The 25,112-nt window shown below is 34.6% G+C and overlaps 1 protein-coding gene across 3 annotated transcripts in view; it reads left to right on the top strand.

The window, feature by feature from the left end:
* LOC129747818 (synaptic vesicle glycoprotein 2B-like) overlaps positions 1 to 16,788 on the top strand; it is a 97,904-nt gene extending 81,116 nt beyond the window's left edge. For all 3 annotated transcript variants that reach the window (XM_055742179.1, XM_055742176.1, XM_055742177.1), the window contains exons 2-6: positions 6,711 to 6,884; positions 14,481 to 15,012; positions 15,074 to 15,222; positions 15,302 to 16,121; positions 16,185 to 16,788. In XM_055742179.1, coding sequence (XP_055598154.1) covers positions 6,848 to 6,884; positions 14,481 to 15,012; positions 15,074 to 15,222; positions 15,302 to 16,121; positions 16,185 to 16,368 — 1,722 coding nt within the window. In that variant the 5' untranslated portion in view covers positions 6,711 to 6,847 and the 3' untranslated portion in view covers positions 16,369 to 16,788. The remainder of the gene's footprint in view (positions 1 to 6,710; positions 6,885 to 14,480; positions 15,013 to 15,073; positions 15,223 to 15,301; positions 16,122 to 16,184) is intronic.
* Positions 16,789 to 25,112: the final 8,324 nt, after the last annotated feature.

The following is a 25,112-nucleotide window of genomic DNA, read 5'->3' on the forward strand; positions in this document are numbered from 1 at the left end:
TAATACTTCTGGTAAAAGACGTAGATTTTTTTAACAATACAACTCCAATAACGTAGGCTTTTTATCACATTATGAAATTTTTTTTTTTAAATATATTTTCAATTCGAATTGTTTTAGAATAAACTTTATTCAAATCTTCACATTTCACATTAATTAATATATAATAAGATAATTTGTAAAAAAAATCTTCATTAACTGGATAAATCAACCTAATTCCTTAAACTTTTTCTAGCATTAGATCATTGATTACAAAGTATTAATGACGTACTTTCTTAAATCTTAGCATAGCATTTTCAAATTTTTGATCCCTATAAAAAACTGAAAAATCAAGCAATGGTTGTCCTAATTTTAACATTTTATGATGCCGTAAAAACCATTACCTAGTATGATGGATGGGGTCAATAGACTGAGTCGATATGAGGTCATTTGTGAATTTCTCAAACCCTGGGGTATTGAATGCTTTTTTTTTTGGTTCAAAACCCATCCATGATGTTTGGTAGAATTTTGAAGTAACGTTTACATACGTAAATTTTAACTTTTATGTTTGTAAGGGTAAAATCGAATTTTTTGTTCTAATTTTTTGGTCTGTTGTTTAGAACAAAATATTTAATACAAAATTAAAGTTAAAATTTAGGTAGGGGAGAGTGGGGTAAAGTGGGCCACTCTAAATATCTCAGCTGAGTGTTGGGGTAAAAATCTCAATCTAACTGTAATCGTCGTCGCTTTGCATAAGCATGTTTTTCTATATTTTGTTGACTTATGTACATATCATATTTTTCTTTTATTTAACCAGCGTAGAAAAATGCGTAAAAAAAAAATAGAAAAATGTACTTATATAATTAAACAAGCATCCGCAAATTGCATGCGTGGGAGACCTACAGTACATTACAAAAAATATGCTCATACGATCATAAGTTTTGTCATGTTCTTTCACGTGGAAAAGGAATTTTTGATGAAACATCAATAAGTCGCACAAAAGCAATCCATTTGCAAATCATAGCTTGTTGGGAATCATGGGCCACATTTTGTGGGGTATCTTGGGCCACCCATATTTTGGTGTTTTTATACACATTACGAACTTAAAATACGTTTTTCCTTGTGAAAAATATTTTGTTAATTTTTTTGCAATGCAATAGAGACGAACAAAAATCCTATATAAGCAATTTTCCCGAAACGTTTTCGAGCCAGGAATTAGGAACTTTGAAAGTTTTTGAAAAATTCTGAAATGACCCCAAATCGACTCAGTCCATTGGCTCAATGTAATACAAAAGTACTCTTCCACTTTATATTGGTTTGAATACTTTTTACCAAACAATGTTGGTAATATGTATTTCTTGAGAAAATCATCGCATTTTCCTATAAAAAAAAAAATCAGATCAGTTACCTTTTTGTGGTAAGATGCATCGAAATGTAACGCCTTTTGAATTTTTTTTTCTGTAAAAAAATTAGCTTAAAACAGAATGATTTTTTTCAAATTATGTTTACTCCTAAATGTATGTGTCACCTTCACGCTTTTTCTTATATCAGCTGCAGTGACAAAATAGTGTAAATTTTTTTCGGATATTTTTTTACACACGTATGAGTAAATATTTGTAGATTTTCCTTAGATTTTTCATTAAAAACAAAGTTTGTTGCAAACTAACCCTTTCTCTGGGTAAAGTGAAAAACACATGTTTTAAGCTTATTAAAAATAACTGAAGAAATTTATGAATTTTCTGACTACCTCAATGTGATCGGGCTGTTTTTTTTTTCTAAAATATCATATGAGCACTTCCACTGTGCCCTTCTGACTCTAAACTAAGGTTGCCAGATTGCCCGGATTTACCCGAACTTGACCGGATATTTGACACAACATTTGGGACAAATCCGGCCGGTCTGGTTACCCGGATTTCACTGAAAATAGCTCGGATTTATTCACTTAATTAATATCAGACAAAAAAATCAGATTTAGTTTTTTTGTTTGCATCCAAAAACGACATTTTTTGAGCAAGTTTTATCAAAATAATTAAAAACGGTTTTCTGAAATAAAAAAAATATGATTGTAAATCCGCTGATGTGTTTCGATGAAAAAAAAATGTGTCACGTTTTTTCTTCTTGATTTTTATTGAATTAATCTTGGATTTTTACCAAACTTTTCCAGACATTACCCAGAAATACCCAGATATTTTCAGGTTTTTAGATAAAATAACTCGGATTTATCCGGGCCGGAGACTTGTGAGAATAATTCTGGCAACTTCAATTGTGATGATTTCAAATCACACCTGAAATCTTATGATAATCAACTAAATTTTTGATTGCAAATAACCAATAAGCAGTATTCTCCTTATTTCCCGATCCACCCTTATCCATGTACATTATTTTTTGAACAACTAGAACTGTATGTAGATATAATTAAAAAACTATCAAATTTAAAATCCAGTTTGTGTTTCTTCATGCGATTTGCTTGAGTATAGAGTAGAAGATCGTATAGTATAGAAAATCGTTTTCAACTGTTTTATCAAATAAATAGGAGTCCGTTTAAAAAAGTACTGACAATATAAACACTCAAGCAAAAGTCAAAACATAATGTTCTGTAGGTACCCATACTTTACAAATTTGATTTTACATTTGTATTTCAAAACAAAGTTTGGTTGTATAAAGGCCTACGTTTCCTACCGAGTAGTTTTTTTCGACACTAAAATCTGTGTTGAAAAGTTTTAGTTTTCAATACTGTTTTTAGACACAAAATTTTAAATTGATCATCTATCAGAAATACATACACATAGCCTTCGGCAAAAGAAAAAAATTGATTCAAATAGGTAGGCTTTTTTTTCAAAGATTTTGCGCGGGCCTTATAGGTTCACAAGCAGAGTCGCTGAAAAATGTCGGAGCCCTAAATGTCATGAGTTCGATTTCAGTTCACCTTCAGCGAAAAAAAAAAATCATGGATAAAATTTCATTCGGGGGAAGTATGAGTAAATACGTATGAGTAAGTTATTAACAAGAGGAAAACTGCCGAAAACTCAGTATCATGCATTTGCATTTTTCCAGCATTTTGCTCGTCAACCTGCTCATCAACCAATGCTGCATCAACTTCTGTGCTAGTGCAGAAACTTCTATAATCCTATACAAGCACTATATTAGCTTTTATAGGATTATACCAGTTTCTTTACTAGCACAGAAGTTGATTTCGCTGAGCCTGGCTCACAGAGCTAATAAAGAGCTTTAATGCACAGAAGCATGCTCTATAGCTGATGTGAGAGCAGAATTAGTTCTAGTTTTTTAGTCCTTATGTTTAATTTGGACCTAATTTACAAAAAAAAAACATTTTCCAGTGTTTCTTGTAAATCATTATTTACAAAAAGTTTTATTATTCCAAAAGATCCATCAAGGGCATAAGCAAAACAATCTGTAACACACCCTTAACACTAGAAAGACCGCACCAGTCAAAATGACTGGTTGGACACTTTGTTTGTTGAATATCTTTTAAATACTTCGCTATAAAAATTCGCAAAAAATACGACTTTTCATGAATTTTGAATCTCTACAAAACTGTGTATTTTTTATTCCACTAGCTCTTTTAATAAGCGAGAAAAATTTCGCCATGGACACTCGGACCGTGACCAGTCAAAATGACTGGTAAAATTCACAACCCTATAACTCAAACAAGATACATTTTTTTCGCTTGCTTTTGGTTTCATTTGCAAGCTACATTCAAGACAATGAGTCCTAGTTGATTTATGGTGGGCAGAAATGTGTCATTCGTTATGAAATTATTGATTTTCGATGTGAAGTCGTGATTATTTGAAGAAAAAGTTCTCGGATTGGTCGCTGTGTGGCGCTTCAAGCATTTGACTCCCAATTTTTTTGGTCTGTTTTGCTGCTCAATTATAATCGAACTTTCTGTCAAAATTTGGCGAAATTTCATCAAGATTTGTAAAAGTTATGTTAGTTTTAATACATGTCCATTCGAGTAATCGAGTAATTTTAGGTGATATATATGTTTTATACTAAACTAGTATGAGTAAAATAATTATGAATTGTGTACTTATTTATTCAAATTTGAGACATAAGCTATGAAACTGAACAATTTTAATGATTTTTTTGTATATTTGATTATTTTTCATATGTTGGTTATCCACCATGGGTGCACGGGTTCACCGCAGTTTCTGCCCAAGTATGTATTCACATGAATTCTTAGATTATTAGGTTCGACAAATTTCCCATGCAAGTTCACTTACAGGTATTCTGGCACCCGTGTATAAAGCTGGCAACTGATTGAACATTCTTATTGAACATTCTTATAATAAAAGGAAACACATCTTACCTGTCGGCAACTTACGGGGTTTCAACCCTAGAGTTTTCTTGCCGATACCGGGAATCGAACCCAGTACACCTGGCATACCTAGACTAGACTCACGCCAGTCTATCTGATAGACCACATAGGCGCTAAGATATATCAACATGGGTGCACGGAATGGCTGTAAATTCGCCGTTGTTAATTATATAGAAATAAATAGTTTTCAACTTGCTTCAGAACACAACATATTTTTGAGTTAGATATGATAGGCATTTGAAATGCAACATTAGTCAATCAAAAAACTTTTAAGGAAAAACAAATCAATGTGTACATTTGACAATGTTGATTCATTATTTTTATTCCCACTGTTTTCTGTCGCACCACATAACTTGATGCATATAATTCCTTAAGTTCACTCGATCCATCATAACCGTTTTCTTATTTCTTGAATGTTGATCAGATCTTATCAGATAAATATACGATGGCAAAAATCTGTTTTTTAATAATAAATAAATAAATTTATTATTTCAAGATATAATTGAAATATTTCTTTTCCAGGAATGAAAAAACGGAGCTTAAAATAAAAATCTTTATTTAAATCATTATGACTCAACATGAAAGACATGGTTTCGACTTTGGTTTAGTTAAGATTTGTAATAATGCTTTTAAAAAATTGTAAAAAGTCCAATATTTTATTAAAACGCGATGAGTCCGTGCACCCATAGTGAAAAACCATGTATATAACAAAAATTTTCATTTGAATCTTTAAAAGTGTTTATTCTTTACCTTTAACCTGCCAAAAATTGAATTTGGATGAATGGCGGTGAATCCGTGCACCCATGGTGAATTGCTCTACTTATATAAAAAATATGCTTCAAAACCTACAATATCAGGTATAATTTATAGGCATCGGGTTGAAAAATTTCAGAGCGATGGATGCTAGAAAATATCGACTAAAACAAAACTGAAGTGAAACCGTGCACCCATGGTCAATAACCATAGCCATCTAACATGTTTTTATTATTAGATTTATAATGTGTTTTAATTTTTTGATAATTATTTGACATATTCATTTTATGACATACACGCATTCGTCAACTATGCCAAACTGAGGTGATTCCGGGCACCCATGGTGAAAAAATATTTCAATTTTATAACAAAAATGTTATCGAATTAATAACAAAATAATTTCAAAAGAAAAAAGTGAAAAATATTTTGATAGAAAAAATTTCCCCTTTACCAGTCATTTTGACTGGTCACGGTCCGAATAGGTATATTCAATTTGCCGGTCCTTCTAGTGTTAAACTCTGACTGACTTCGGAGATGACTCTCACTCGATTACTGTTAATTACTAAAACCCACAACAGTAACATGATCGAAAAAAAAGAAGTAAGTACCTACTCGCCAAAAGGCAGGCCCGCAAATCAAGAAGCTGCTGGCTGCTAATATGCTAGCAATGTGCGAAACGCAACGCCCGTAGAAGGTCGCACTGTTCCGGTGTTATTTGTCATTAAAGTCCAGCAACATACTCATAAGTCGTTGCGCGGGATTAATACTCTTACCGGTATTCGAAGGACGGCGTCTTTAGACCAGAGAGCCAGAGACAGAGCCAGAAGTTATCGTTCTGCGTTTCTTCCAGCCTGGTAGTGACCCCATTGAGCAGAGCACAACCAAAACAATATCCTCCTCCGGTAACGGATGGGGGAAGCTGCGATCAGGAAACGGTTGACTTAAACCACTTGAGTCAACTTAACAGGTTGGATCTCTTTGGGACGAGAATGAACCAGCTTTTTCTGGCAAAACGCAATGAATCAAAATGAATAGAATATTTCGCTACGGTCGGTGTGGGTAAGCAAGGGGAAATGTATGCTCAATCAAAAAGCGAGCACCTGATCCGGTTATAACTGCATCTCCGGAACCGGAACCAATCCTCAGGTTATTTGACAGTTAAAAAGAGTTTAAATGTTTAAGCATCTTCTTAGGTTCATGAAGCTTATTATTAATGCTACGCATATTTACCAGTTTTATCAATTGTACTCACCAGACACGTTTTTTTAAATTGAAAATTATTTTTTGAAACACATCCATAGGGTTTAAAGTTATTCAAACACCACCAACCTCCATTGGCCTTAAAAGGTACATGGAACTGTTTGCAATTTTGACTGATTGCCGGTATTATTTTCACATTAGTTTGACAATCGCTTGTTAACCACAGTTTTAATCACCACAACAACAGATCGGCAATGATCAGTGGCAGGTGCTATTTGTCACACAGAAAATCGTAATCATTATAGCCAACCGCTAAGCCACTTGAATTAAACAGTCAGAACGCAATTACGCATCTCGATCTAATCGTTTTGATTTCCATTAAATCCGTCGGCGCCTGATTTACTATAATATTGTTTTTTTTTTCGTTCCGATTTCATTGCAGGCTCTCGGGAGGAAGTTCGACAATCGTAGGATCAGTTTAACTTAAGCAGCACCGCACGGCTGACACGTGATTTTTTTTCTTTGGTTTTCTTCATCGGAAGGACAGCAGATCAAAAACAAACTTAGCGTCTACATAGGATGGTAGAAAGTGAAACCGATTCCAGTAATTCAAAGTGTAAGTATGATCCATTGATGTTGTGTTTTCTAGGCTCTAATTTACCTAACGAACGTTTGCCACTACCGGGCGGAAAGTTTTCCAAAACTCATTAAAGAAGAAATCATTCCTTTTGATTCTTCTTTTTTATTTTTGTGATTATTTGAATGAAATTAGCTCCAAAATTACGCTCAAAACACCAAAAGTTAAATTATTATAATTTTACTTGACTATAAAGGGGCCGTTCACTTATTACGTAAGCACATAAGGGGGGTGGGGGGGTTCTCACATTTGCTTACGATCTCTTAGTAGGGGGGTAGGGGGGGTTTTCAAAAATCTTACGTAAGAAATGTTACATTGATATAATTCGTCACAGCCACAGCCATACGAAACCGTATTTCTCAGATTTTCTTTACTCACTTCCTATTTGCTGGTTTATTTCGATTTTATGTTACCTATCTATTAATGTCTTTGAATGGATTAAAAAAATTGCTGGTTCTATAAAATTTATAGAGAACCAATTCAAACCAACAAGCCATCAAAAACACTAAATCACATTATTAAAAAAGATAATCGGTTTTCGCTTTCTATCATAACAATCTTTTTAATGGAGAAAATTTTAGAAACTAAAAGGAAAATGGCGCGATGTGACACCACGATTTAAATCCATAATATTTCGAAAATGACTTCATCCAGAAAATGGACACTACCAACTCTAAATCTGACAAACGATTTGCCAAAAAAACTCTCAAAACTTTATCGCTTACTGCTGAAATGAGTCTGAGCTTTTAGGTTAGTTGACAACGTAAATGTCGTTAAACATTTTTGCACCAATAGGGGAGATGGGGGCATAATGGCCACCTTAAGGAAAACGGTTATTTAACCATAGAAAATAGCTATAATATGGAGGTTACATTATTGTTTCATGTTCAGACACTTTAAAAGCCTATTCCCTAACGGGCTGAAACGTGAAAAACTAGATGAAAACGTTAAAAAATGCATTTTAAATTTTTTTGCCAAAATCTGAAAACCAGCCACCGTGGAGGCATAATGAGAACCCCCCCTGAGGCAGTATGAGCACCATTAATCAGAGCAAGATGTGCGTTTTTGCCGGGGAATCTGGCAGCGAATTTAATTCGATGAAGTCAGGTGAGTCGTAGATTCATCAAACAAAGCAATAACAAAATAATCTAGGTCTGTTTGTAGAATACAAACAATTCACGCACGCTCAAACATTAAGTGCTTTGTTCGGAGGATGATGTTACTAGCCGTATAATGTAACAATAAAAAAATCGATCATGAATTGTGAATGGAAAAAAATCACCTCGAACAGAAATCGAACTCTAGTCTTTTGATTACCTCTCCGACACCTTATCAATAGGCTAAATCGTCGGATGAAAACTAGTCAAGGTGTGGCTCTATAAATCAATTTTAATTTGCTGCTAGATTCTGCGGCAGAAAATACTCATTATGCCTCGATAATATGGTGCTCTATATGCCCCTAGTCAACAAATTTAAGTAAAAACGTGTTTTAAAATTGATAAAAGTGAAAAATCAAAAATTTTATGATGGTAAAAATTGAGAAACAATGTGTACATCATGTTGCAGTGCGTACATTCTAGATCAAGGTTATTTTAAGATCATAAGAGCTTATTTCGTGGTGCTCAAAAATTATAATATTTTCGTAACTTGAGAACCAAGCCAAGCTAGTTTTTTTTTTAAATATCTCTGTAAAGATGATAAGGAGATTGCTTTTTTTGTGAAAAATTAATACTATAGGAAGTACGAAACAAATCCTCATGAAAATTTATTTAAGAAAATACGCACTTTCGTAGAAAAGCGTAGTTCTCATTATGCCTCGGGTGCTCGTTATGCCACAACACCCGAAAACATTACAATTTTTTATGGTACCTTGTGCTAACCTGATCTCTTTTTTTTTTTAATCGGAATTTAGATTTTATATTGTTTATTCGATGGTGGAAATTTATTGAAGATTATTGTTACCTCGAACATGCTACGTCTTGAATAACGTTTTCTTTAATCTTATCAATGTCATAAACGACATTTCATCTGTTGTTTTGTACAGATTGTGCTTTTCAGATACAGTTTTTAATTTTTCTAAAAAAGTGATTTGCTTTGCTATTTTCAAGCTATTTTTGGATGTCAAAATTTCTCAAAGAAAAAAATAAACGTAAGATCTTACTAGGGGGGAGGGGGGTTCTGAAAAATCTTACTTTGTCTTACCAGGGGGGGTGAGGAAGGGTTGAAAATTTCCAAAATCGTGCTTACGTTATTAGTGAACGGCCCCAAAGTTTATTGTTGAGTATTCTTAAGTTCTTCCAATCCTCAAAATCAATAATTTTCAATTTTTTCTCATATTTTACAATGAATATCCTGGAAAGCCTGGAAAAACTTGGTCAATCTGGAATACTCACTTTGGTTTTTTTGTTCAGACAATAGTCGTTTTACCATCGTCATTGAATTCGCGACTTTGCAGTTGGCGGCCAGTTATTGAAATTCTTACCCGGAACAACTGTGTTTGATGTTTACTCTTGGACTCGAACTCGCAGACATCGGCTCAGGAGTAGGGTGGTCAGACCGGTTTTACCGAAACCGGTAAAACCGTCCATTTTAACAATTCAGGAAATACCGGCTTTTGGATAGTAAAAAACAGGTAGTTCCGTTCAATTTTTCGTCTTGCTTTGCCATTGTAATAAAATAGAAACAAGTAGAACAAGTTGTTTTTACCAAATATGTAGGAGTACAAAATGTACAAATGAGTCAAATTCTCATCAATAAGCTTCAAAATCTCAAACTCAATAAACCGCACTGCAAGGTTCTTGTGAGATTTGATTATAGCTAAAACTTTTTGATGTAGATTTTTGAATCAAAACTATAGTGGCGTTCAAAAAAGCAATGACAAGCCGCCATCTCTCTCTATTAGATGATATCTTCCATGTTTTCTTAATACTTTTCAGTTCAGCTATTCAGCTAACGCTCCACAATATTTAAAGACTATACAAATGTACAATGACTCAAAAAATACAGCTACAGATACAGCTACAAGAAATTTAATATTTCTTCACCGTATTTTATTTTTGTTGTTTTTATTTTTAACGCTGTTGAAGCGATCTCTTTTCCCAGACAAAGCAGTTAAAAAAGTTTTTATAAATTTACAACATTCTTATAGCAACAACAGAACGTACGCATCAGATCCAAACAACTATATTTATGGTTGAATATTGACCGATTCTTTAATAAATCTGAATTCCAATTTGATCGTTTCAATTTTGGAAAGACAAACTGAATTGAATGCTTTCACGACCAATGTTACGGGGAAAACATCTATATTTTGGACAACAAAAATCTGTAATTCTGTAAGTTAACCAAAAATTTTGTGACAGTGTTTCGTGTTTTGTCTTGTTAATCAAATTAAGTCATTTTTTACCAAAAAATTATTTTGTATATCAATTTCATATAACTCATAAATCTTTTACTAAATCGGTAGAATCTGTCAGTAAATATCCGAATACTTTTTTACAGAGTATAGCATAAAAATTTGTTTAAAATTATATGAAACAAATATGATTTCGGCAACCTCACAGCGAAGTTATAGTAATAAAATGATGGTGATAAATATTATGATTATGGTAAATGATGGTAAATTTATGACTTAGGGAAAATTTAATAGCATATTATCATCTTTTTCAATTGAAAATGTTGCTAAATATATTGCGTTACAAATTCTGAACATTTTATGCCATTACTTCTTCTATTAGACAAAACCTTTTCATGAATTCTATATACTTTGGAAAAAAAACGGTTTTACCGGTTTTATCGGTTTTACCAATTACAAATATCAAAATATTGGAATTGAAAAAAAAACTGGTAAAATCGACCGCCCTACTCAGCAGGTAACTGACTTGTCAACTGAGCTATATCACAAGCCCATTTTAAATTTACAACACTAAAATATCAAGTTTTGGAGATTTTTTTTAAACGCCACAGAACGTTTTGATTTCATTTTAAAAAAATTGCAAATGTTCAGTTTTGGTTTCAAATCCCTCTAAAAATATTTTTTTTTTGTTTCGATTATAGTCGTTTTACCTTCTTTATGGCATTCGCGACTTATATCAACGTTGCAGTTGGCGGATCGTTATTGGAGTAAACTGGGTTCGATGTTTACTCTTGGGCTCGAACTCGCTGACATCGGTTCAGGAGACAACAGACTTGCCAACTGAGCTAAATCTCAAGCCCAAAAATATTTCGTGAAATTCTAATATTTCACAAAACGTAGGGGAGATGAGGGCATAATGGGCACCTTAAGGAAAATGCTTATTTAACCATAGAGAACAGCTGTAATATGTGAATTACATCATTGATTCGTGTTCCGACACTCAAATAGTCTATTGTCTAATTGGATGAAACTTGAAAAAGTAGATAAAAACGTTTAAAGATGCATTTTAAAAAATTTTGCCGAAAGCTGAAAACCAGTCACTGTAGAGGCATAATGAGAAACCCCCCGAGGCAGTATGAGCACCATTAATGAAGCCATAATGAGCATTTTCTGCCGGGGAATCTAGCAGCGAATTCGACTCGATGAAGTCAATTGAGTAATAGAGCTACAGCTCAACTTGCATCGTCTGACGATTTGGCCTATTGGTTAGATGTCGGAGAGATAATCAGTAGGCTCGAGCTCGATTCCTGGTGGAGGTGATTTTTTTTTCTTCTTTAATTATTTATGATCATGATTGCACTAAACGGTGAGGCGTAGATTCATCAAAAAAAGCAAAAACAAAATAATCTAGGTCTGTTTGTAGAATTCAAAGAATTAACACATGTTCATACATTATGTTTCTGGTGTTTTGTTTGACGGATGATGCTTTGATGCTATTAGCCGTATAATATAACAATAAAAAAAATCAATCATGAATGGTATGTGCAAAAAAAAAACCCCTCGAACAGGAATCGAACTCGAGTCTACTGATTACCTCTCCGACATCTTACCAATAGGCCAAATCGTCAGACGATACAAGTTAAGCTGTAGCTCTATTACTCAATCGACTTCATCGAGTCGAATTCGCTGCTAGATTCCCCGGCAGAAAATGCTCAATATGCCTTCATTGAAAGTGCTCTGTTCGCCTCTAGTGAACAAATTAAAGTAAAAACGCGTTTTACAATTGATTAAAGTGAAAAATCAAAAATTTTATGATGCTGAAAATTGAAAAACAATGTGTAGATCATGTTGCAGTGCGTACATTTCAGATCAAGATGATTTAAAGGTCATAAAAGCTTATTTGGTGGTGCTCAAAAATTATAATATTTTCGTCACTTGAGAACCTTGCTGGTTATTATTTAATATTTCTGTAAATATGAAAAGGATATTTCTTTTTTGGTGAAAAATTAATACTATAGGTAGTACGAAACAAGTCCTCATGAAAATTTGTTTAAGAAAATACGTACTTATGTAGAAAAATGGACTTCTCATTATGCCTCGGGTGCTCGTTATGCCCTCATCTCCCCTATGAACAAAATAAAAACTACTGTGAATTTTCCTACCGACTTATGGAAAGTCGATAATTGATTTCAAACAATCAATATAAATATCTTGAACATAATTTCTTTAGTGTTGCCAGGGGAATTTACAATTTTTTGGAATGGATATTTTGAAAGAGTATGCATGCATCTCAAAAACTAATGCAGTTGGAGGGAAACTAATTGCAAATTAGGATATGGTATCTACAAATTAATAAACATCAACTCTTAAACTCTGGGAAACACAAAAAATGTATGAACATGTTATCTATTAAAATGCTTCCCCCTTTTAATAGTTCTGAATTGGCAATTTAGTATAAGACTTAAATTTAGGAACCATTTTTTTAATCGCAAATCTGTGGAGAAATAAATTAAATGTATAGGCATAAATTTTGTTTCGAGCATACATAAAAATCAAAATTGAAATTTCAAGTTTTTATGGAAGTTTATTAGATTTGTACTATTTTTTCATAAATGACTTAAAAAGAACACTGGTTTTTTCCATGCTTCGGAAAATAGTCTCAAATAAAAAAAATGATTTGATCTTTCAAAGATTGAAAGCTTGAAAGAGGAAAATTGTTGTGGAAATTGTTTTGATCATTAGCACTAAACGTACTGGAGGGGGTCAAATGACATTTTTTAACTTCAAATGACTGTAACTCCTATTAAATATCATTGTTTTTTTCTCCAATTTTTCTTCGCGACTATTTACGAATCGTATTGAAATTTTTAGCACTGATAGAGGAAACATTCCAAAACAAAGTATTGTCAAAACATTCCAGATCCGACAACTAGAAGCGCTATGGTATAATAAACAGTGCGTCCAGATCTAAGATGATCCACGCTTTATGTACAGTACCGTTCATAATTGCATAGAAATTGGAAGCTCGCGCTCTGTAATGTTGACTTTAAACGTCCATAACTTTTTTCTCTGATGATATTTTTTGATCAAATTTCCTGCGTAAGATAGATAAACTGTCACACTATCATATCACGAAATCTGAGCTTTCTAAAGGTTGTGAGGCCAGAGATATAGTAATTCTACAAAAATCGGACTTTTTCGACTTTCACCGTTCAAACTGCAATATCTCAGAAACAACGCAACGTTTTTTATTGAAATTTTGCAATGAGATTTTTGAAGTATAAAGTTAACATGTCTAAAGTTTTTGAAAAGTTCTATCGATGGGATCAAAAGTTTCGCGATGTACAATATTTCAGGCATGAACCTAAAAATGCGATTTCTATAGAATTTTGGACGAATGTATCCATAAGAAAATCATATCTTATGTTGAACAACCAGTAAATCTGTTTCAATCAAAAATCTTAAACAATTTTGTGAGATTCTAATTTCAAAACACAAATGGATATTTTATTCATTTTTTCTTTTCTTAATTGCTTCTGTCAGAAATTATTTGACTGATTTGTGGATGGAAAAGATATTGTTCTCATGAATCTTCCAAAATTCCATAGAAATCGCATTTTTAGGTTCATGCCTGAAATATTATACATTGCGTAACTTTTAATCCCATCGATAGAACTTTTCAAAAACTTCAGACATGTTAACTTTACATTTCAAGAATCACTAGGCAAAATTTCAATAAAAAGCGTTGCGATCGATTTTCGTAGAATTACTGTATCTCTGGCCACACAATCTTCAGAAAGCTCAAATTCCGTGATATAATAGTGTGATAGTTGATCTAACTTACGCAGAAAATTTGATCAAAAAATATCATCAGAGTAAAAAGTTATGGAAGTTCAAAGTCAAAGTGACAGTGCGCGTGCTTCCAATTTCTATACAATTATGAATGGTACATCTACTTGATTTTTGTTCCTGGGTTCCTAGTACCTGCGTTTTGCGAAATTTTCCGGGATCTTGGGTTGAAAATGATGAAAATCAAATGTCTAGATTTTGCCGGATTTTGAGAAAAAACCATCTCGGATTTGCCCGGCTCTCATACGTACGAGAAAAATTTTAACAACCTTATTTTATTCGTATAATTTCGTTTCTGTGTAGGACATTGAATTCACTAATTTCATTCAGTATAATTCAATTTCTATCATTACTATATCGCACCATTTCAGATACCGATGTAAAAGACGAGAGGCTAGCAAACGGCGTCGGTTCCAAAGAGCAGCCCAGCAGCAAGGTTGACCAACTCCGCCAGACCGCGCTGCAGATTGCGACCAAGACCCAGCCCCCGCACCTAGCCGACTCGAAGAAGGGCTCGCTCGATCCGGAGCGGGGCTACGGCAGCAAGGCTGACTTCGAGCAGGCGATAGAGCTCACTGGTTATGGCAGATTTCACTACATCCTACTAGCAATATGCGGTCTCGTGAGCACCAGCGAGGAGATGGACGTCATCTCGATGTCCTTCATCCTGCCGTCGGCTCAGTGCGATCTCGATCTGAATACTCAGTCCAAAGGATGGCTCAATTCGATTATCTTCATTGGCATGATGGTTGGAGCTTATGTCTGGGGAAGCGTTGCCGACTCGCTGGGTAGGAAGAAGGTGCTGATCGTCATCTCGATCATGAACGCCTTCTGCATCGTCGCGTCCTCGTTCTCACAGTCCTATGAGGTGTTTATGGTGTTCCGCTTCCTCAACGGTGCTGCGTAAGTGTTGACTCCTTCGATCAACTAAAGAGAAATAACTAACAAACCATTTCCATTTCAGACTTGGTGGTAGTGGACCTGTGATATGGTCCTATTTTGCAGAGTTCCAACCTAAAGCCAAACGAGGATCCATGTTGAGCTTCATGGCAGCTTTCTGGACGATAGGAAACCTTCTTGTCGCCGGACTGGCATGGCTTATCATTCCTAGCAGTAAGTTTGTGAAATTTGTTAATTTGATTTTTTTGTCTAAGTACCTAATGTCTTATTCAATTCTCTCTACCACCTACAGATATTGGCATTCACACCGCTGGCTTCACCTTCAACTCTTGGCGTATTTTCCTTATGGTGTGTTCGATCCCGTCGTTCATCGTGGCTGGACTGCTCCTCTATCTACCGGAATCTCCCAAGTTTCTGCTATCGCAGGGTAAATTTGAGGAGGCACTTGCCATCTTCCGCGGTATTTACGTTACAAATACGGGTAAAGCGGCTGCCCTGTACCCGGTGAAGGAGCTGGTGCTCGATGATAAACTAATGAACGAACTGGAAGAAGTCAAGAAACCCATCAAAAACAAGTACAAGCGCATGTTGTACAACATCTTGGACAACAGTCGTCAGCTGTTCAGATCTCCGATTCTCAAGTTTACCATCATTTCCATCACGATCAATCTCACATTCCACATCGGTTACTACGGACTGATGATGTGGTTCCCGGAGCTGTTCAACCGCTTCGACGAATTCACCCGTGCACATCCAGATGTTGAAGAAGCCTCCGTATGTCAGGTCACAAACTACGTAGTCAGTCTAGGGTCGCACTCCGATGCAGGAGTCTGTTCGGCATCGATTCCAAGCTCAGTCTTCTTGGAATCGTTGATTACGGTCGCCGCCGCACTTCCAGCCAACGTTTTTGCCGTTTTGGGAATGGACAAATTGGGCAGAAAATTCTTCCTCGTGTTCAGTACCATGTCGGCCGGAATGTGCTCGGCTTCCATGTACTTCGTAACGAACAAGCACCAGAATCTAGCCGTGTCGGCCGTCTTCAGCGGTGTGATTTCGATGGGTAACGCATCGCTCGACTGTCTCATAACTGAAGTTTTCCCAACGAATTTGAGGTAATATGAAACTAAAAAACTACTGATAAAAAGAGTTAACATTTTTTGTCTATCAATTCACAGAGCAACGGGTGTAGCCATATCGATGATTGCAGCACGTTTCGGAGGTATTCTCGGCAACGTGGTAATAGCCACGTTACTGGACATGTACTGTCCTGCGCCAACCTTCATCGTGGCCGTATTGCTGGCAAGCGGTGGACTGATGTGCCTCTTTTTACCTAACACTACGCGAACAGCACTGTCGTAGAAAGCTGACGCGCACCTTTTCATGTAGACCAACTCGTAGTGAACTAAACATCTTTCCATTTTCAAAGAGTTGCCTTTTTCTCCTTCACAAATTGTATGCGACTATCAATTTTTATTTAATTTTATCTTAATTCGTATCTTCAAAACTGTATGTCCTTCTTAAATCTTTCAATCTCAAAACAAAAGATCTTGAAGTCGATGAATTTAACCTAGGTTTAAGAGCAATTGTTGTAAAAAGAATAAAAATAGCCAGAAATATAAATTACGAAAACTATTGTTAAATTGAATAATTGCATAACTTGTAATATTTTTTAATCCGTTGTTCGAATTGTGAAATCAAGCAATAGCAACTTGACTTAAAAATATGAAGGATGAATATGTGTAACTTCAGTAAATTAAATAAAATGCAATAATAATTTAATTTTCTTTAATTGTTTTCAATCCTAGTTGAATATCTGACTAAAATATTACAAATTCTCCAAGTTATCTTCATGCTTGTCCAACACCTCGCAAACAGATCAGAGCAGAGAACGAATAACACTTTTATCATTTCGGTTTCCGAGTGCACTGCTCAGCCGATCAACGTTCACTTATCTTTTTGCCGAGTGCGCCCGATTGCGGTTGCTCTGACGGTCGGGTGGACGTCGCTCGCTCTAAAGAAAAGAGAAGGAGCTGGCTAGAAAATTGTGCTCTAGCGACGCTGCTGCGTAGCTCAGTGTATCCAGCTGGAAAGATTTCAATGCAGGAATATTTTCTTCAAAAAAAAAAGCTGTTATGCAGTGCGGAACAGTGCATCAGTTAAAGAGGTCCAATGTAGATTTATGTATGAACTATTTTTGTACGTAGCCGGGCCGGGCACTTCCTGGAAAATTATTTGAAAAACATGGTGAAAACCGGGTAAATAATCTGAAATTCTCCATTCCATAAACCGAGCAATATCCGGACAAATCTGAGGAAATTCCAGACATTCATCTAGTGAAGGAAAACGACTTACATTTTTTTTGTTGCAACACATCAGCAGTGTCAAATTTATGTTTAAAGCATACGAAGGAAAGTTTTGGTTTGATTTTTGATGAAATAAACTTTCACAAACCCAATTTTTGACAAACAATTTTAAACTGAATTTGATTTTCTTGTTTCATTTTCCAAATAATGTGGATAAAACTGGGCAAAATCCAAGTAGTTTTTTCACAATATTCGGGCATCCGCAAATTGCTGTATACTTAGGTTTATGTACTTTTAATATCGTACGTGGGAAGCATTAATTTACAAAAGCAGCAATTCACAAAGTAACATTTACTAAAATTATCCAAAAATCTTTGTCTTTTAAACAAACCGTGAACATTACGCAGGGATCTGGGACAAATTTTAATAATAAAACTTCAAAACTTTCACAAATCGTAAAATTTAGGATTTATCTTTCTTAACCGCTACGCTTTTGATATTTTTCGACCGAAGAAAGCTTTCGTAGCTAATCATTTGTCCTGGTGCAGAACATCAATCTAGAGGAACTCGCTCAGGAATGAAAAGATAGGTGTTTTGGGCAAAGTTGTTAATTCGCATATTTTGATATAAAATTTAAAGGCGAGAGATTTAAAAATAGCGCGATAATAACAATAACTTTTTGTAGAGCATTTTTCAAGTATTTTTTTTAATTCAACCGTATCTCCTTGGGTTAAGATTGTAGAACTTTGATATGTTAAGCAAAGTTGTGTATTTTGTTGAGATAAATAACTTTGTAGAAAAAACTAAAGCTCTAAAAGGCTAAACAAGATAGTTATGATTTATATCTCGCTATTGGTGGACTTCTAAACTTTGTATTTCATATCAAAATATGCGCTTTATTTTACAGAGCAATGTTGTCGAAAACACCAGCATTCTATCTTAACTACCTTTGGCGTTATTCATTTAGTTCCGTTAGATTTATATTCTGCATTGTGAATTCTGACACACTTCCAAACATCGATCCAGACGCAACCGATGAAGACAAACCGAGTTTTCTGTAAAGCTTCTCTTTCGCCCGAGTGCGAACGAATTAATCTGCACCGAGAACGCACTTCATCAGTTTGCTTGCATCTCTTGCCCACACTTGGGTGGACGCTTGGTCGCTCTGGAGGTAACTGAGCATTTTTTAAAGATTCTCTGCTTGGGAAGAGCACAGCGAAAAAAATACACGCTCTTACTCTGAACGGGCAAATCTGAGGAGCGATGCCAAGCATGGTTATCTTTATTTGGGAAATTAGACAAGCTGCATCAATCCCTCTTTTTTAACGAATCAAACTCCCCAGCAAAAACACCAAACTTACTCCATGAAATCATTGCTACTGACATGTCATTGAAATTGAAGGGTCATTTTAGATTTGAGAAAAATACGGTCATTCTTTTCGAGAGATACCAACTGACCTAACAAACACGCATCCACCGATCGAGATCCTTTAACTAACCATAGCTCTGAATACCAGATCATAAACGGGTTAGCCCACTATGTTTTAAGGTGTATGGTATACACGATATTCAATCGTAAATTACTTGTGGGAAGCCTTGATGGCTTTTTTCGGTCTAATTTCAGGCATTTAGAAAATAACAAATCTTCTAAAGATCAACAAAAGTGCGGGCACATGTTAGTTTTTTTTTTTAATTGGTTGTGGATAACCCATTCTCTAAAAATGAGTGGAGCTCGGTCATAAATGAGCGTGGCGTAAAATAAGATGAATTGGGTCGAAAATAAGGAAAATGATTGCGATTCGAATTTCGCTCCAACTGATCGGGGTGATAAACCCCCTCCACCCCAAACACCCCCTCCCCCCTCCCACTCTCAAGCATCAAATTATCGTCACAAAATACTCGCAGACGTTGGAATTCCTGTAAAAACTTAAAACTTTTCCTAGTTGACGTGCTTTCGAATTTGAAAATATTTTCCACTCCGTGGAAGTGTTTGTTGAATAGAAGAGTTGATTAATTACTTAAAGGCTTAAGGCTTAAGACTTGCAATTCCCTGCACCGAATTTAACCAAATAACTTTTTTTGAGAAACTAGGAGTGTTGAGTTTGAATTTTCTGACCATTTATCTATTAAACATCATTTGAAATACATAATGAAATATAGAGGTAACTGTAAAATATAATTTACTAATTTGCCCTTCTTTTAATTTTTCACCATGTTTAATGAATCAATGTATTGTGAATTTAAGTAAAATTTTTAGAAACGTCACTGGTAGACTGGCAACAAAATACAGACTTCCGATAATCTAGTACTTCACTTTTCTTGGTCGGAAGTCCGGACTTCTGAAGTGAAATTTAGTGCTGGCGGTATTATATGTACATATATCTTAGTCCTTTAAAGAAGTAAAAAGACGTTGAGCCTTAGCCTTTAAGTTAAGAAATTTGAATTGCAGTCAAATTTTCTATTGGAGGGACTTGACTTCCACTGGCAGTCTAACTTTTATATTTTTCTTTTCAACTTAATCTAATGTTGATAAAATTCTACTTCTGATTTTGTTTCACTAAGTAACAAAATCCTTTCGGATATGTATAACATAGAAAAAGTGACATAAAAAGTTTCTCATTCTTTCCCTGGTGTATACCTTTTTGTGATGAAAATGCTTTTAAAAGAAATCTTCAAAATGAAGGACTTAATTTTTTTTTATTCCTCATGTTAACTTTCATAATTCATCTTTCATTTTCAATTTACTTGGTTTGTTTGTTTTAGTTAGAATTTCCTCTCACAAACAAAAAAAAATAGTGTTTCTTGTTAAGATGTTAAGATATTGGAACATTTTTTAAAGAAAATGAGTTTGGTTTGTATTTATCTTGCTGCCGTTTTGAACCGTTATCAAATTCAAACAATTTAAATAATGATTTAAAGTTTTCATCAACATTTTCCATCCTTAAACAAAAAAAAAACTTATGGCTACGCGAAAATTATTTTAGGGTCAAATTACGATTGAAATTATGGAAATAAATTCCTATCATCGATATTTCACAACATAGTTTCTCCACGACATCGAGCATATTGTTTGGTCGTGCGAGGTCCATCTTGTCGCTAGAACGAATTTCATAGACTCCCTTCGGGCCCGAGAAAACCACCCTATGTTCCAGTGAGAGATGTGCTGGCAGTGATAGACTTGGACTACATGTTCGAAATATATCTTTTCCTTAAAGCTATTGATCTTCGTCTATAATTCTTTTTATTTTCATATTTCCCTATCTATTTTCTTTTCTTTAAAAAAAAAGTGAACTAGAAGTAAGCAAACTATTGTAAAAAAAAAACAAAAAGAGTTTGGCTCCTTAAAGCCTAAAGGTATGAGCCGTTTCAAATAAAGAATTTACAAAAAAAAAGAAACATAGTTTCAATAGTTTCAATACCATCGACAAATCCGCAATGAAGTTTCGGGGTTCCTTAATAGGTTTTTTGTAGGTACGTATTTCAAGATATTTTTGAAATCGAAGGAAAATCATGAATTCAGAATCGAAATTAAAATACAGTAGGTTTTCGATTTTATCACGCTTAATTCACAGAAAAACCGTGAATTTGGCGAATCTTGAAATAAAAATGGAAAAATGGCAAACGATATCTGAATGATTTCCAAAATCTTGATAAAATTGAAACAATAACCGTTGATCAAATCGAGCCTTAATTTAGCGAATATTGAAAAATCAAACAGTGATAAAATCGAAAAACTACTGTATTATTACAAAAACTAACCAGCAAACATTTTTGTACACCCAAAATAATTTTCACTTAAAAAATAAGTGACACCTGTAGTAAATTCTCGCCATACGTAATTTCATTTGAATTTTAAGTGATGGGTCAAGTGAATTCACTTAAGTGACCGGTCAAGTGAATTAAACTATTACCGTATTTTTTTCACCTGGAGGCAAACTAGAGGCAAACTAGGTTCGCTCTAACTGCTGTCATCGTGCTCATTTATTGCTCGAGAGGCAACCTAGGTTCGCTCGAAAAAGGGACGGAGTCGCCCTGAGAAAAAAGTCAGTTTTGCGAGAAGTTCACCAATACTCTCAACGTTGTTGTCAAAACATTAAACAGCTGTTTTCGGCTGAAAACAAAACAGTTGAAATAATGAACGGGCAAATGATTATTGCCGCAATTTTGAACCTCTCAGCCAAACAAAATCGTACTATCTGCAGTCCAGTGCAATCCGGACACGAAAAACGGCAATCCGGATGTGAAGAACCGAATGAAGAAATCCAGAAGGGAGAACAAAATGACAGCTGCATGTAAACATTGCGCTCGTTCTCACGCACACCTACGTATGGAATAACTCGAAACCCGAAACTTGCTTTTTTATTCTGACGGTTCCAGAGCCAAATCCGGAATCAAAAAAAAATACGCCATATGAAATTCTAGTGAAATTTATCTGAGTTTCTAAGTAAGTTTCTAGTTAATTATCTCTCGCGTTTTTAAATAAAAGAACATTTATAAAACACCACTTCGATTTCAAATACTTACATTACGCTTTCACCATAAATTTATTGATTGGAAAATTCCATCGTAATCCCAAGGCAGATCGGTTACTGCGGATAGTGCGACTTCTAAATCTTCCCTGCTGCAAACCAGAAAATCTGTCCAGTTCAACCCACAACCTGAAACATGATAACATCTTTAAATAACTTTTCCTTACATCACGTTTAACACAAACTACCGCCAAATTCGCCTAGTAAAGAATTGGGAAAATCCAAAGCCAGCATAAGCTTCAAACGCTGCTCTTTAGAATTTGCCATTTTGAACTCTGAAAATAAACACAACTGACCCGACATTCACTTGAAATTCAAGTGATGGGGAAGTGAATATTTTTTCTCACTTTAAATTCAAGTGACGACTGGAGTGAATGTGGATGAATTCACTTGAAATTTAAGTGACTGCCAAGTGAAATGTATATGTCGCACTTGAATGGAAGAAAATCACTGAATTCTTGTTTTTAAGTGAAAAATCATGTGTATTTTAAGAGTGGATTTGGGTTCAGTGTAGGTATATTTCTCTACAACTTTGTTATACGTTTCATATACATTATAGAAAGATCGTATGAAACTCGAAAAAACAGCATTTACCTACCAAAGTGGAGGCAATATACATACATATTTCCAACTTCTGGCTAAAGCGATAAGATTATACGATTATACGATATAGAACACCATATTCATACATACTGAAAAAAATGCTAGAGAGCACCAGTTTTTTTTTTCTCAACGCATGCGGACCGTTGCCAGCGACAATATTTGCTGCCTCTGTCATTGGGCAATTCTTGAAAATACACCATCTGATTTTTAATAATCTGGTTGCACTCCTGGTCGCAGAGAGAAAACAAAGCTGTTCTCTCACTTGTCCCACGCGGGAGAAAGCAAAGGGACGAAATCGTCTTCAAAATCTGCAAACATGGCGGACTTTTTATCATATCCGATTTAAACCATTTAGTACGACTTTGAGTAACAATTTTTACGACCTTTTACTTGCGTTAGCTGGAATTACGATTCGCAGTAACGTTTTTATGACTTGAGTTATCATTTTTTATGCGATTTCATGTTTGCTGGGATATATTCAAAAAAAAAAAGATTATGCACAAAATTGAAACAAAAAAATCAGCATTTCTTGGTATAGAGTTGGTTCATAAATATTTTACTAAACTTGTTTACCAAGTCATATCAGATTTCCAAGCCGAATTCCAAGTTCACTTAATACGTAAGCACGATTTTAGAATTTTAAAAAAAAACCCCACCTGTCGAGACCGACCGACTTATTCTGCACCTTTTTTCTCACAATTTTCGATTACTAATCGATTCCGCCATTTTTTTTTCACTACGACTGCAATTCCTGTCGCACGAAAAACAACGCGATCCATCCCTCACAAAATAAGTCTGTAAACTGAACTAGCTCTTCCCTTCGGTTCCTATCAAATTCTCTTCTTCTAAACTCTACACAATCTTTCTCTCTCTCGAAAACGCTCTTTGAGACCAAAGTTTCTGACTTACTTTTTATCATATCCGATTTAAACCATTTAGTACGACTTCGAGTAACAATTTTTACGACCTTTTACTTGCGTTAGCTGGAATTACGATTCGCAGTAACGTGCTCTCTTAAATACCAGTGTTGCCAATCATTCAGTTATCCATTTTTCTTTTACTATAGCAGATATATTTATTCTCAATTCATTCCCTACACCACCCACCCTGTAAGAAAAGTTAGATTTCTCACAAACCCCCTCTCGCCCTCTAGTAAGATCTCATGCTTTAATTTTTTTCAGAAATTTACATTATACAGGTAAAAATTAGAAATCAAAACAACACTTATTATTTCGAAAGCATAACATGAAATTTCAAATGTTAAATCAATAAATTGTATAAAAATCATCAACCCAATAAAATTGCACAGAAATCATGAACAAAATCGCAGTCCCATAACAGAAGGAGAATTTGTTTAGAATATTTTTGAATACAATGATGTTAACAACCGAAATTTGCAGGACACATTTTTTAATCAATCATGTATGTAATTGGACCTACACAATCAATAATAAATTTTTGGAATCGAATAACTTTGGACTTTGATTTTAAACAAATTCTTTGATTCAAAAGAAATTTGTTGAATTGCACATTTCTTTTAAAACAAAGTGAATTTTCTTTCAACCAAAGAAAAAGATTTTCAATGCAAAGGAATAATTTCTTTAAATAAAAATTTCAAGCTTATAAGGTTTTTTGTATTGATCACGAAAAATTTAAAACAGATAATTCGAATAAAGTTTCAAATAAATTTAACTAAAGGGCCGTTCAGATACCACGTGGACAGAAAATTCGATTTATGACCCCCATCCCCCTCGGGGATAAGCGTGGACATTTGGAAAACCTCTACCTCTTACCCTGATTGCCCACGTTGATGCTTATAAAAAAAGGATTTCGAAAAAAATGACAAACCTTACATGTGCTTACATGGTTTTTGATTCTTTTTTTTTTGCTATTTTTATAGAATGTTAATAATCCCCGGATACAACTCTAAAACAGTATGATAAATTTCGCTAAATTATTTGCGCGTTGATATAACAAAAGAAAATCTTTTTGGCTATTATTTTGAATTATAAATCTTAAACGAGTACCTATAGGTTTCTCTTTTCCACTTATTGGACAAATATCTCTCATGAATCGATATATGCCATGATCATTCAATGAGTAACCGAGAATATCAATCAACACCCCTTTTTGAATTTAAACATTTAAAGCAGGTTTATTTGTATAATGTTTCCTGTAATGGTTTAAATACAGATGCAGTTTAAGATAATTCCAACAATTCTTGTATACTCACGTTGAATAAATATTTCAAAAATAATGCAAAATTCGAAAACATCAAAGAATTTCAAGAATTAAAGAAATATTGTTATACAAAATAATACATATAAAATGTCCACGTGAACATTGAAAAAATCCATCCTCTCTCTATATGGACAAGCGTGGATAGTTTAAAAAAAAATCCACCTGGTATGTGAACGGCCCCTAAAAACTGATCATTTGATGAAAAGCGCTGCTTTTCTGGGCGAAATTGTAACGTATATCAGGAAATCTAGAACACTACAACAGCATCCAATAATTTTCGATATAAATGTCGGTATAAAATCGATATTTTCTCTCTGTTTATGTTTTGATTCGCTCTTTAAAATGACATGACCGCGAGAGAACCGAGCACTAGAGAGTGAATTTCAGCCAATCAGTGCGAGAAAAACATTTGCAGCAGCAGTGATGG

Source organism: Uranotaenia lowii, chromosome 2, assembly GCF_029784155.1.
Source record: "Uranotaenia lowii strain MFRU-FL chromosome 2, ASM2978415v1, whole genome shotgun sequence".
NCBI classification, from domain to species: domain Eukaryota; kingdom Metazoa; phylum Arthropoda; class Insecta; order Diptera; family Culicidae; genus Uranotaenia; species Uranotaenia lowii.